We start from the raw sequence: 13,735 nt of genomic DNA, 5'->3' as shown, positions 1-13,735 counted from the left end.
TTAAGATTTAAGCCCTCCTTATGAACAAGGTGGTCTAGTAGGCTGGACCTAATGCCTTAACATCATCTTGTACTGGAAACAAAGTAATCCTGGCCCTGTCCAGTACTTGCACAGGAGACCACCTGGGACCCTGGGCACACCCAACAGACACTGACAACCATTAGACCACAGAAATCAAATTAATTGTGAAAAGAGAAGGAAGGTCAAGACTCAGAATTATGGATAAGTAAAATGCAAAGCTACTAAGTAAACTAGGGAGATGCATGTTAGTGTGGTTAGTGAACCACAGCAGTATCAGATATTAGACCCTATGTCTGCCTAAGAAGCTCCGGCCCTCATGACTAAAAGCTTAACAATAATCACCTAACCCACCCCTTAAGTGTCACCACAGTGGAGCAAGACTCTGTCATGAAGATTAACCAAAATTTGCTAGACTTCAGTGGGAGCACACCACTGTCAGCACACGTGCTCACAATTCAGTTGAGCTTAACTTGAAAGTGAAGGCCAGTCTAGGACCCCCTACTCACACTGTGAGCAGAGTTGTATGCATTAGGCTAACAAAGTCCAGCTTTGGTTGGTTAATTCAGTGAGATTCCCAAATACCTCTGAATCAGCAAGGACCAGGACTGCAAAATGAAGCTGCATTTCTGTAGCCCAGGAAGCAATCTTTAAACAGGGGTTGTAAACCTTTTTGTTACACTTAAAAAGCTCTTTGGGATCCTTCAGAATGAAAGGCTCTATTTTAAAAACTACTGCAGTGAATACAGAAAATGCAAATGTGGATGTCTGCCTAACTACAGATAAATCCCAAGGTGACCTCTCCTGTAACAGCCCTCTCCTTGCTAATCTAGCGCAATGTCATGGGTTAGCAAGCATAGTCCTGGAAGTGATGTTCTTGCAAAGAGGTGCTTACAGCTTCCTCTGTGACCTGACAGAACCTATCAGCTGGCCAGTTTGAATATGGACAATTCTTTAAGCCACTTAAAATTGTGACTGCCTCTGTGATCCACACTTAAGAATAGACAAACCCCGGGGCAGAGCCCCTGTTTCATTTACAGCGCTGGGACAGGTGGCTGTGGGCCCCGTGCAGGGGCCAGCAGGCCCAGCCCAGGCCCTGCTCGGGCCAGGCCAGGCCGGGCCACGGCCATCCTGGAGCCAATGGGCTTGTTCCATCCATGGAAACGCACACCCCCCCAGCTCCCCCTCTCCAGTGCAGCCAAGATTCAGCTGAGGCTGCCCTGCTGTCCAGCAAAAGATCATGTGAGCAACAGCAATAAGCGACATTCCAGCTGCAAGGCCTGGGTGAGATTAACCCTTTTAGTGCTGTGAAGAGCTGAAACCCCGAGGGAAGAGAAAGAGGAGATGCTTAAAGCTGAAATTCTGTTGTAAAGCTATGATGCATCGGAGTACCCACTGTAATTTCATGAAGGCATGGGGGGTGGAGCGTTCAACTCGTAAGCAAAAGCACCTGCGCTGAGATAGGCAGATGCTGAAACAGCTGTAGTTTCATGATAAGTTTGGACAGGGAGAGATGGACCAGATGAGGACTTTTGCTCCAAATGGAAAGGAGAAGTCCTCAGTTCCTAGAGATGCTCCCAGAGATAGTCCTAGAGATGAAGATGAGGAAGACCCTTTGCTCCCAGGGAAGGAGGAGGGCCTCTGTTCTTAGAGATTAAATGCTCCCAGAGATGGGTGAGGAGAACTTTTGTTTCTGAACGGCTCAACCTTAAAATTCTACCCCAGTAATTCAAGAGTGGACCCTCGAAAGCAGTTGTGGGAAAAGCTGCAAGTCATGGGAAGGGACTCACATGCGAGCAGAGAACCAACCTGGGCAGCTGTCTCGTTGTGATAATGCTTTCATAGCATGGACAAGAGAGACTCCTCCTCCTAAATGGACTGAACAAGGTTATTATGGAAGTGGTAAACAGACTGAACATCTCAAGGGTTGTCTTTTTACATTGTCACTGGGAGAAGGGAGGAAGGTGGGGGGAGGAGAAGTGTTCTGAAGGTCTGGTATGATTTTTTTTTTCTTCTTTTAGGTCTGTTAATAAAGTTTTTCATATTCTTTCAAGTTTGGTGCCTGCTTTGCGTTTCTCCTAATTCTTATCTCACAGAAGATAAACTGCAATGAGTATTTGGGACCAAACCACTACATGCAAACACAAAAACTAGTGGCTTTCCTGTCTCACATGGATTTTACAAGCTGCTTGGGCCTACTTGCCCAAAGAAGAGTAAGAATGATTCCATGAAGGATTGGGTCCATGGTTGTTTAAGTCTGTTTTCAAGGGGATTTGGGGAGGATTAAATTTAAACTTCTCCTCCTTCAAAAAACCTTCTTGATTTTTGTGCATACATGTGGATCTCAACCAAACAACTCCTGCAAGATTAGAAATCCACCACTCAATATGAAGGTGGTAATATTTATCATGTTCATATGAATTACTGACTGTAGGATGCAAACTTTTAAAACAAATTAAATCAATGAAGTCATTAAAGAAACTCACCATAGTGACTGGTCCTATTCCCTGGGTCATGTTTTGGGCAGAACACTCTAAAATTCACGTTCAATTTCAAGAAAAAGAGAAAAAGTGTTAATGAATATGCAAACAGTTATGTTGACTGATTTTAACAGATATTTTCCCCTCTTTTCACTGAACACAAACAGAAATACAGTTAAAATATCAGGATTTTTGTTCAGCATTACCCACCTCAGAAACCACCTGCTTTAAAGTCCCATGCATGCACAACTTTGTATCTGTACTTCTAGAGCCTCAGTGGACTCTCAGCACTGAAGCTCTGAATGAGCAGTTCCATCAGCTCCCTCTGTCTGGGCCTGCTCACTGCTCAGAACCCAAGTCAGACACATTTCATGGGGTGTGGCAATCACTGTGGCAGACACACTGAAATGAGATTAACGCTCCCAAGGTGAAATGCCACAGTACTGACACTGCTCCATCACAGCCACTGCGGCTCTGCCCCCTCGCCCTGCCCCACGCAGGCCGGGAGCCTCCTCAGGCACATCTGCTCAGCGCCACCTTCCATTTCTCAGCCCTGCAGGACGAGCTGGCAGCGCCACAGGGCACTGCCACGTACAGCACCAGGCACTCACTTGCCTGGAGATCTCTGTGCCCCACCTTCCCTCTGCCCTGTGCTCAGGTGTGCCCCTCTGAGCTAGTAGGGCACCCCTGCGTGAGATCCAGTAACTTACAGCTGCTCAGGCCATTCGTTACTTAAAGACTTCAGTAATATGTGAGATGGGAATATTTTCATTAGTTCTAGGAGAGCAATGTGAATTCCTTGGAAGAGGCAAAATACAACAAATTTATCTGAAAGTATTCCTTATCTTTCGGATGCAATAATGTGCAGAGAACATGAACCAGCTTTTACAATACACCTTTCTTACAGAAGGATCCCAAATCACTTTTTAAGCAAAAATGCCTTGTCAGGAGCATGGCTTAGTTCATCTCTTCCTTACAGATCTATTTGCACAACTGCTGCAATTGTTAAAGGGAACTGCATTTACTAGGACATTTTCTAATTATTGTAATTCTTTTATTTTAACAAAAATAGAAGCACTGCCCTTAGAAATGCAGACTGTTCCCTTGATGAGGAACTTTTTTTGCATGAAATGTGTCTTGATGCACAAAAATCTGATTTAGGTATGCCTAATAATGCAATCAGAAAGCTATGTAATGGAGACACCTTAGTTACACCCTGATTTTCTAATACTGCTCTTTGGAGAATGTTTTTTGTACTTCCCGTCCCTTTAATTCTAGCCTTTTCCAGTTAAAAACAACCCATCCTAAGCATCCTAAGAATATCTTATAAAGAAGAGACAATATGTTTTACTACTCAGGTCACTTTATTTAGAAGCAGTTCCCTACCATCATTTTTGAAAGATAGCAGTGCAAATTGCACTTATTTCTCCACCTCTACTCTTACTGGCCAGTCCCACAGCATGGTACACTTTCTCTTTTTATTCTGCTCTATTTGTTTTGATGATCACTACTCATCATCACAACAATGGCAACTCAGAATTTAAAAACACCAGCTCTGCCTCTCAAAGGAATTTTCTCTTTTCAGTATGTTGTATTTCACCATGAAAAAGTGCAGGGGCCATCAGTCCACATCCACTGTTTTTCAAGTCTACTCTCCAATAATTTCAGCTAGCTACAATTTTTGTGCTTTATTTGTGTCACTGCTACTGTGCTAAAGTCTTTAGGTTCAAATCCTTGAAACCTGTCCTACTACCTTTATCTAATCCAGTCCTTTCCCAGCTCTTCAACACAGGATGCTATAGCCTAGTTTCCTAGGCTACAAGTGTCACACAGTGATTTAAAATAAGGCATTTTTAAGGGTCTCTCTTCCAAACCTCCAAGGTCACCAGCTCCAAAAAGCCACCAAACCAAACTGTAAATGCAAGCACTTCTTTACCAGTTTGTATCTAGACTGCTGTCAGTCCCACTTGCTTTTCAACATCTTGAGTTCAGTCGTCATGAGCCTGAGTTATCCTTTCTAAAGCTATAAGATGAAAGCCATTTATTCTGTGATCACAGAAAGTTTCCATCTTTCCAGCTATGCTCTTTCATGAGCTTTGCAGATTCACAAAGATTTTACAAGCCTCAACTAAACATCCCATCCTCCCTGTAAAGCTGGGCTTACAGCCTTGCACAGACACGCTCATTCTAGATGGAGAGCCCTGTGAACCAGCCAGGAGTGCAAATGTCTTGACACAAAAGGAACCATCTTCCACTGCAACTAAGGACTGCACTAGCCCACCACAAGTACTGATTAGATGATCCCCAAATTAATCTAAGACTAACATGACCTGTGATCTCTCTGACCTTGCACAGAAATGAGTATCAGGGCTTTTATGCACCTCAGACTTTACTATAAATTCAGCATTTCCAAATGTCCCTGAAGCCCCAATTTTTCAACCCCTTCATCTGCATCCTCCAAACAATTTGTTCCATTTGTCAATGACAATGCAGGCAGCCCAAGGGCACTAGCATGATCAGGACATGTTGGGGTCCCTCCCCCCTGCCACGTAGCCCTAGGAGAGGGGCCCCGGGGGCGAGGCACGGGGTTTCCCTGCTCCTGGTCAGCCTCGTTCCCCATTGGTTGTTTTGTGTTCCCCTGCGCAGGCAAGGACCCTCGGGTCCCGTGATTGAGCAGTTCCTCGGCAGAACCCAGCCATGCGGCTGGAGAAATAAACATCTCTGAAACATCTACCAAGAATCAGTCCATGTATATTTCTTTTCCACAGGCCTCATTGTCTGATAACACGTGTTGAAGTATCTGCACTGTAACAAGGACAGAAAATTTACTTTGAATACATTTAATTGTGTTAATGCTAGCAACATGAAATACAAGGTCTTTGGTGGGAATCAAAGTTCTTTGCTAGCATAGGGAGGGAAAATTACCTGAATTTGCCTAATGTGAGCAGACCTAGAAGTGCTGTAACCTGCTCTGTGCTCAGACCACATTTACTGGAGCTTCTCAATCAACAAAAAATTTAGAATTTGAGTAACATCAATAAAAGTCTTGCTCCTTGAAGATTAGCTAGAGAGCCAGTAAGGACTGACTTTCTCAGTTTTGGCCTAGTGATCTTTCAGGTATGTTACAGGTTCAAACACTAGATTCCCTCCCATTGCAGTGAAGTTTTCCTGTGAAATGAAAACATCTCTCCCACAGAGGATCAAGCATCACTTTGAGAGGAGAACTTATTTCCTTCCCTAAAAACCTTTTAAACCCCATGCAATGAAGTCCCTCTTGCTGACACCCCCAGGTGCTGGCAGTGACAGTCAGAAGAACTCGGTGAGGTACCGGTAGACGCCGTTGACTTGGTCGGTCTCCACGGCCGCGTCATCGCAGAGCGCGCAGAAGAAGTGGTAGCTCCTGCGGCACGCGCGCTCCTCACAGCCCACCGTGGCCCCCTTCTTGCGGCAGAAGTTGCACACCTGTAACAGGAGGGGGTTCACCAGGTAAACGTCACAGGCAGCTACTCCAAATCCTGCCAGACAGGGCAAATGCCATCCTCTGTGGGGAAATCCAGTATTCCATTGCAAGTCACCTCTGTGTAATTCATCAGGCAAGTTCACTCCTGCAAACTCCTACCCTGGTCATTACTTCAGCCATTTTGTGCTATCTTACCTCTATTTCATACTGATAAATTTGTAAAATGAGGCAAAGAGCCATATGACAGCACTGAGGAACTTTGCCAAGTTATTTCAACATTAATTGGTATTAATGTTTGTATTTATGTTTTCTAGGCAAACTTCATAATGAAAAAAGTGCCACCCAGGATGTACAGGGAGGAGGGCAGCTGAAGACAAAGGTAATTAAAAAACCCCTCTTACAAATAACCTTATTTCTGCTAAACTCAGAAAATGTTTCCCTTTACAATTGTGGATTGCATTATTTTGTTTTAGGCACCGGCTTAGTTCTTTACCAAAGTCTCAAGAAACTTCTGTGGATACTAAAAAGCTAGAAAATCTCTCTGCTAGCTTCCTTGTATCCACAAACTTCGACTAAGGACATAAAGGCCAGGAAAAAACCCACCTGCATTTTAATACAGAATGAACTAAATTTCACCAAACCAAATGTCAAATCAATGACTCCAACACTAAACCTGTAATTTCCTAATCTTACGAGATCAGAAGGACCAGCTATTTTAATGCGTTTTTTAAAGCACAGAACAGGCCAGACAACCTTCAATACCACGAGACACGACTAACTGCAGATTCAGAAACATTTCCTTACCAGCCGCTTTCCTCTCCTGAGCTCTTTTACCACTGATGCCACATCAAATCTTATTCCCAGATTATCTGGGTTCTGATCTTCAGATTCCACAAATCCTGAGGAAAATAACTAGAGAGAAAAGAGACAATTTTAAGAAATAAGAATGACTCAGTCACCAGTGCAGAAAAGAGACGAGGAATACATCTTTTCTTCTTGCTCTTGGCCTACCTAAGGAGGTTGATTTTTCTCTGTGCTAAGAGGTTTCACCTACACTGAACAAGCAGCTGTGCTTAAACATTTCTGCAGTCAAAAGAAGTTTCTCCTTCCACATAGGAGATTTCACACAACCTGAAGACGAACTAAGAAAAGACAACAAGGTGAGAAAGTTAAAAAACATGAACAAAGAAAATCTGAAATTGCAGAGTAAGGATGAGAAGCACTTCTCAAGACCTCCACACCCTGGACATCTTGTTATGTGCTCAGTTGTTCAGACCTACAGCTGGATGCAACATTTCTCTGTAATAAGATTTCCATACAGCCCAATGCTGACAACAGTTGACTCCAGGAGAAAAAGAGACACATGCACACTCAGGCCACTTTAATTCCCACAGAATTCTGAGCCATGACAATGAGAGAGGAAGGGGAAGTTCTTGGCAATTATTTCCTAAACATTATATGTAGCTAATTCCAAACAAAAGGGGCTACCCTTTCATCAACTGGCAGGCACAGTCTGTCTGCCAGAAGGTGACAGCTGACTGCAAAAAATCCCAAACAGTGCAAAGAAGCCTAAGGCAGAGAAATGAGTGAAGTTGCTGAGAGGAGAAAGAAAGGAGAAAGAAGAAAAGAGAAATAAAACAGAGAGAGAGAGAGAAAAAAAAGTTTTAACATTGGAGAAACATTAAAGCCCTAATAAAACCTGTTTCAAACAAAACATTCAAGTAACACTGTAAAAGAGGTATCAAATGTTCATGAAACATTCTGATAAAAAATAACCAACCAAAAAAAGGTATCAGAAAAATAAAGATGTGGACACAACAATTGTGAGAATAAGAAGGCTGGGACAGTAACAACCAGAAAGCTGTTCTAGCACACTCTCCTGCACTAAACGGCCCTCAGCTATATTCCCCTTTGCTGAAGGGAGAATACAGCAGCTGTAACTGATTCTGAACACAAGAACCAGCTCCACCAAGATTCCAGAATAAAGGGGAGGCAAGAAGAGTAGAAGGACTGCAACACACTTAGAGCTTCACAAATATTTTTATATAATCAACTTCTGACATTTTTATTCTTTATTTTAAATAAGGCACAGACTGGCAAGCTTTTTAACCATCATGTATCAAGTGATATGGATATCCTCCTGCAAAGGTTTAAGTACACAGCTTTCTGTGGTCTGAGAATCCTCATACAGTTTAGTGTCTCAAGAAAACCTATTCCTATTGCTAGGCTGTATGTGGTCTTTGTGGTGTGCATCTAGGACCACTGATCAGCAATAGACACACATGAAAATACCACAAATCAACAGCTCCAGCTGTGCAGACACATCCTCTCCCACTCCAAAATCCTGGCCAAGCCCTGTTGCTTTTCACTGTTTTTCAATCTAATATAAACTTGCTGGTTTGAGTAACCAGCCTTTCAATCCAGACATCATTGCAAAATCAAAAACAGACAAGCAGTGGAAACTTCCCCCTTATCCCTTCTCCACTTCTCTTTGGTACTGACTAGCTGAAGGCACTCACCAGACAATCCTGATGAGCTGCAATATCTCTCTCTGTGGCAATGTACATTACAGAGCCGGCCTCCCCTTCTGAACAAAACGCACACGTTCTTCTCACCATCTTCGCCATTATCCAGAAAGCACCTGGAGCAGTAAAACTGGGACAAAACACAAAGCAATTGACAACTTCCATAGGCAAAGCAGGACAGAGGAAAGCAGAGCCTGCCAATACCCGCCCTCTAACTGCTCCTTCACCTACATCGCCTCACCCTTGGTGCTTTGCTCCTCCAGTAACAACTACCAATACAATAGGCAAAGCCCGCTCCTGGCACAGCAGTGGGATGGAAACCAGACCCCAGGAGCTCCAGAAATTTGAGCAGGAGAACGAGTGGTTTATCTCCTCTTGGAAAGTCACTAACAAGTCATAAGGGGTAATACAAAAGTTTTCAAGCTTGCTTGGCAATATCTGCTCCAAAAACAGATCCAAGAGCAGTCCAGCAAGTCATGCCCTAAGGTGTGAAACTCCTTTTATTTGGAGAAGGGCAATCACTCATAGCAGTGTTTTCTTAACCTACTGCTGCCACATGTGGGTCTGTGAGTCAACAAAAGACAGAAAAGCAGCTACCCTGAAGCTTCACCAGTGCTTTCCATGAGTTCATAGAAAACAAAAAGAAACACTAATTTCTTACTGTAAGAAGGATGTAGCAAAGTAGAGTGGAGAGGTCTGCAAGTAAATTGGGGCAGAAGAAAAAAATCATAAATGAAACATTTAAACATTCTCTCTCAACAAGGTGAAGCACTAACAGGAGTGACAGTTTTCCCTGAGCCCTGGGAATTGCCCCAGGGACACCTGTTATCTTTTTCTGGCCATATCCACTCAAGTCTTAATTGCTCTTCTTCACACAGTCTTTCTTTTTATCCAGCAGCTGCAAAACTTTGATGCCAGCTACTTATTCCACAAAAACTGTCCAAGTGTTTCTGGACAAGCCTTTACACACATCCCCCACCAGCAGGTTAGAGCATCACCCCACAACATTTGTAGGAGAGTTTTACTTTGTCTGTGTTTTTTGTGCAAGTCCACCACAGAAATCTTCAACAACTTCCCACTCCTACAAGGTGTGATACTCCAAAGTATCTTCTGTTGGAGATGTCACCTCCGACAGCACAAACTCCTGTATGACTAGGGGGAAGAAAAACCTGTGTTTACTTTCAAGAAATAGGAAGACCTGAAGTTAAATTATTCTAGTGAGAGGTAGTAAGGTCCAAGTACAAAACAGGCAGGAAATCTCACAGTCCAGCAAATTTTGTAACCTTTTTCAGGCTTTCAACAACCTGTTTTCATTAGTTCCCGTCTTCCTTGCATAAAACAGACTGGGTAGCCCCAAGTGAAAACACCACCAGAGTAGAAGAGGATTTTTTTAATGTTTTCACCTCTCTGGCTCACACTACTGATAATTTATTTATAGTCACAACAAGTCACTTTGCCTTTGCACACAGCTGGAGTTTTTTCCCCTCTGTCCTTCTATGTCTGGTAAGCAAGGCAGGGCAGAAATTGATTTCTGATACCCATCTATACACTGACCATCATATCAGTTTCAGAACCTGAGCAATAAACAAATACAATACCAACAAACAGAAACACAAAGACATACTAGAACTAGAATAGAGAAAATTAAAAAGCAGAACAAGCTTGTTTGAATGGTCTAGAATACAGGAAAAGCTCTCTGCAGCAAAGCAATACCTGGAATCGATGCAGATACATAAGCCCTGCTCAGGCCCAGTCAGAGGATCCAGTTCTAGGAATTTTGTAAGGAAGGGGCTAAAGGTGGAGTCTACAGTCCCTGGTGTTCTTACAGGCTCCAGAAAAATCCTGGTGCTGATGGAGAACAGAAGACACTCAGTCAAGGTCAGCCTTGGGGTTACTCCAGCACCTTTGTAGGAATCCTGAAGCAGTAGAAGTACAGCTCTTGGCCATTGCTCTGTGCAGAAGCAGCCAGCCTGCACCTACTGCCCCGTTTTTCCCCGTATCCTGTCCCCCTGTGGTGGGTTGACCCTGGTTGGATGCCAGGCACTCCCCCAAAGCCATTCTATCACTCCTCTCCACAACCGGATGGGGAGAGAAAATATAATAAAGGGTTCATGGGTTAAGATAAGGACAGGGAGAGATCCCTCACCAAATACCATCATGGGCAAAGCAGACTCAGCTTAGGGATAATTAACTGAATTTATTACTAACAAAATCAGAGCAGGATAATGAGAAGTAAAATAAATTTTAAAACCACCTTGCCCTCACCCCTCCCTTCTTTCCAAACTCTACCTTCTTCCCCCAAGAGGCACAGGGAGATGGTGAATGGGGTTATGGTCAGTCCATCATTCGTTCCTGCCACACTCAGGGAGGAGAGTCCTTCCCCTGCTCCATTGTGGGGTCCCTCCCATCGGAGACAGTCCTCCACAAAGTTCTCTGTGAGTCCATCCCATGAGCAGCAGTTCTCCATGAACTGCTGCAACCTAGGTCACTCTCCCACAGGGTGCAGTCCTTCAGGCACAGCCTGCTCCAATATGGGTCCCCCCCAGGGTCACAAGTCCTACCAGGAAACCTGCCCCAGCGTGGCCTCCTCTCCCCATGGGTCTGCAGGTCCCTGCCAGGACCCTGCTCCAGCATGGGCCTCCCACGGGGTCACAGCCTCCTCTCAGGCATCCACCTCCTCCACAGGCTGCAGATGGATCTCTGCATCCCTGTGGCCCTCCATGGGCTGCAGGGGCACAGCTGCCTCTCTATGGTCTGCACCAGGGGCTGCAGGGGAATCCCAGCTCTGGTGCCTGGAGCACCTCCTGCCCCTCCTCCACTGACCTGGGTGCCTGCAGAGTTGCTCCTCTTACATATTCCCACTACACTCCTCTCTGCCCACAATTTTATCTGTCCAATAACTTTTTTTCTTTCCTTCATAAATGTATTATCACAGAGACATTACTATCATTCCTGCTGGGCCCAGCATTGGCCAGTGGAGGGTCTGTCCTGGAGCTGGCTGGCACTGGCTCTGCTGGACATGGGAGAAGCTTCTGGCAGCTTCTCACAGAAGCCACCCCTGAAGCCCCTCCCCACCCCCTCACCCCCAAAACCTGGCCATGCAAACCCAACACACCCCCACAGGAGCTTGTGCTCCTCCTGAGCCTTCTGCTACAGAGTACTACCAGGAAGAGGATACAGAGATCAACGGGGCAATGGATCTGGCTGGCTGCTCCTACGCAAGAAGGGAGAGGCTAAGGGCAGGTTTCCAGTTTCACAGTTTAATTACATTTCATCTGAACAATGCCTTGCTTTTGCAGGCCTTAATCCTGCCACTCAGGGATTCCAGCTGACACCCCTGGATCTCCCCGAAAAGGCAAGAAATCTTTATTCCTTACCCCACTCTTTCAGTAGTACTCATGACAGCATTGCTGTTACTATTTGTCCTGCTGTCTCTTTTTCAAGTTGAGGAATCTGAAATATTTAGCTCTTCCTTGTACAGAAGCTGGTATGCAGTTTTTATCCCTTGTCACTTCTCTATCCCTTCTCTACTCCTCTGGTTACACTTGAAGAGGAGCAAACCACCTACAAAAGGATGGACTACCATTCACACTGCCAAGTCACAATGTCACTCTGTATTTTTCTTCTTTCCTTAATAATTCTTACTATTCCAATCACATTTTAGACTGCTTCTGAGCACAGAGCTGACAATTCCATAGAACTATCCTGGAAGCACAAAGCAGTGAAGAAAACACAAAGCTCAACACACAATGGGGCCCATGGTGATCAGAGCAGACAAAACCGGGTGGAGAGCTGGGGGTTTGTGCTGCCACAGCTTTGGGGAGGAACGAGAGGCAGCGCGGGAGCTGTGTGGTCTTGTTCTTTCTCTTGCTTACCAGGAAATGTTTTGCACCAACTACACTTCCAGGGTATTTCATGCAATGCGACCACAAACAATGGAAGGCACAGAAGTACCCTGATTTGTATGTAACTGGAGGGTGAGAATTTGACACAGAAATCATAGGGACAGATCCATTGGTTTGTCCTCCTGGCCCTCCCAGAAGGGACGCCTTTCAGTGAGACTCACATACTTGTCACAGAATCAATCAGGTTGGGAAAGACCTCTGAGATCAAGTCCAAACAATAACCCAACACCACTCTGTCAACTAGACCAGTACTACAGAGTATCACAGTTCTCCAGATCTCTTTCCTAAGTGACATCAGATAGCAGGGAGGGCATCAGCGTTATGGTTGTTTCTCTGACACATCCATCATCTTCCACTTATCAGTGCTGGATTTTCACCTGCTGTTTTACAGTCAATCCCTTGCTGTCACAAAGTCCTTCTGCAACACTTCGCTTCCACTGTCACCACCACACGGAACCCAGGGGGACTAATTCAGCTGTAAGATTTGGGGGCCCTTCTGCTGCCCTCCACTCATGACAGAGCAAATGAAGCTGCAAAACAGAAGACAGAGTGGCAGCTGAAAGGAACAGTCACACCTGGCCACTTCTGTACGTGTGCCATTTCCTAGAAGCAGGGCTGGGTTGTTTTTTTTTTTTTTTTTTTCTGCAACAGTGACTAAAAAGAAGAGAAGGGGAAATGAAACAGAAAGTAGAAAGGGACAAGAACAGTGCTGGCAAGAGCATATGGCTTACGCCACTTTCAATTTCAGCAATCCTGCTGAAACTTTATCAGTTTGTCTAAGTAATTGCTCTCCAGACCCAGCTCTGAAAGCATCCTTTCATGTAAATATCCATCTTTTACACAGGAGGAGGCTAAGGCACAGAATCTCACTTAGTATATCCATAGGGGAGTAAGGAAAAGAACCCAAGTCCCCTGACTTCCAGCATGCTATTGAAACCCACTGCCTCAGCTCCTGCTCTGCTCTCCTCTTCTTTCCAGCGCAGTGCAGGATTGGATCTATGGAAGTAGGAAGAAAGAAAGAAATCACACACCTGTTACCCCACACTCACCATGTCCCTCATTTGCACTTTGTGGGGAAAGAAGCACGGCTGGAGATGTCATGGACATCGAGATTTCAGACGCGACCTACATTCCCCTTCCCATTCTCCCCAAGTCATTACAAAACAAACACATCCAGATTTCTCAAGGAACAAGAACAAAGCCGTCTTTCTGATCACCTTTCACTTGTGACCATCTTGTTCCAACCCCCCAGCCGTGGGCAGGGCACCTTTCACTAGATCGGGTTGCTCAGAGCTCCCTCCAACCTGGCCTTGAACATCGCCAGAGACGAGACATCCACAGCTTTTC

At 44.8% G+C, this 13,735-nt stretch overlaps 1 protein-coding gene across 1 annotated transcript in view; it reads right to left on the bottom strand.

The window, feature by feature from the left end:
• The window catches only part of LOC121657881 (histone-lysine N-methyltransferase SETDB2-like), a 49,448-nt gene that overhangs the window by 11,805 nt on the left and 23,908 nt on the right, over positions 1-13,735 (bottom strand). Inside the window, exons 16-21 of the mRNA XM_042014066.1 lie at positions 13,330-13,384; positions 10,197-10,331; positions 8,478-8,613; positions 6,763-6,870; positions 5,827-5,960; positions 2,505-2,551 (exon numbers count right to left, since the gene is read on the bottom strand). Of these exons, the coding sequence (XP_041870000.1) occupies positions 2,505-2,551; positions 5,827-5,960; positions 6,763-6,870; positions 8,478-8,613; positions 10,197-10,331; positions 13,330-13,384 (615 nt within the window). The remainder of the gene's footprint in view (positions 1-2,504; positions 2,552-5,826; positions 5,961-6,762; positions 6,871-8,477; positions 8,614-10,196; positions 10,332-13,329; positions 13,385-13,735) is intronic.

This window comes from Corvus kubaryi, unplaced genomic scaffold (assembly GCF_017639235.1).
Source record: "Corvus kubaryi isolate FWS band 111438036 unplaced genomic scaffold, C.kubaryi_AGA036_p1.0 split1-65, whole genome shotgun sequence".
Classification (NCBI taxonomy): domain Eukaryota; kingdom Metazoa; phylum Chordata; class Aves; order Passeriformes; family Corvidae; genus Corvus; species Corvus kubaryi.
Note: the sequence above shows the minus strand (reverse complement) of the source record. Positions and strands in the feature narration are given on the sequence as shown.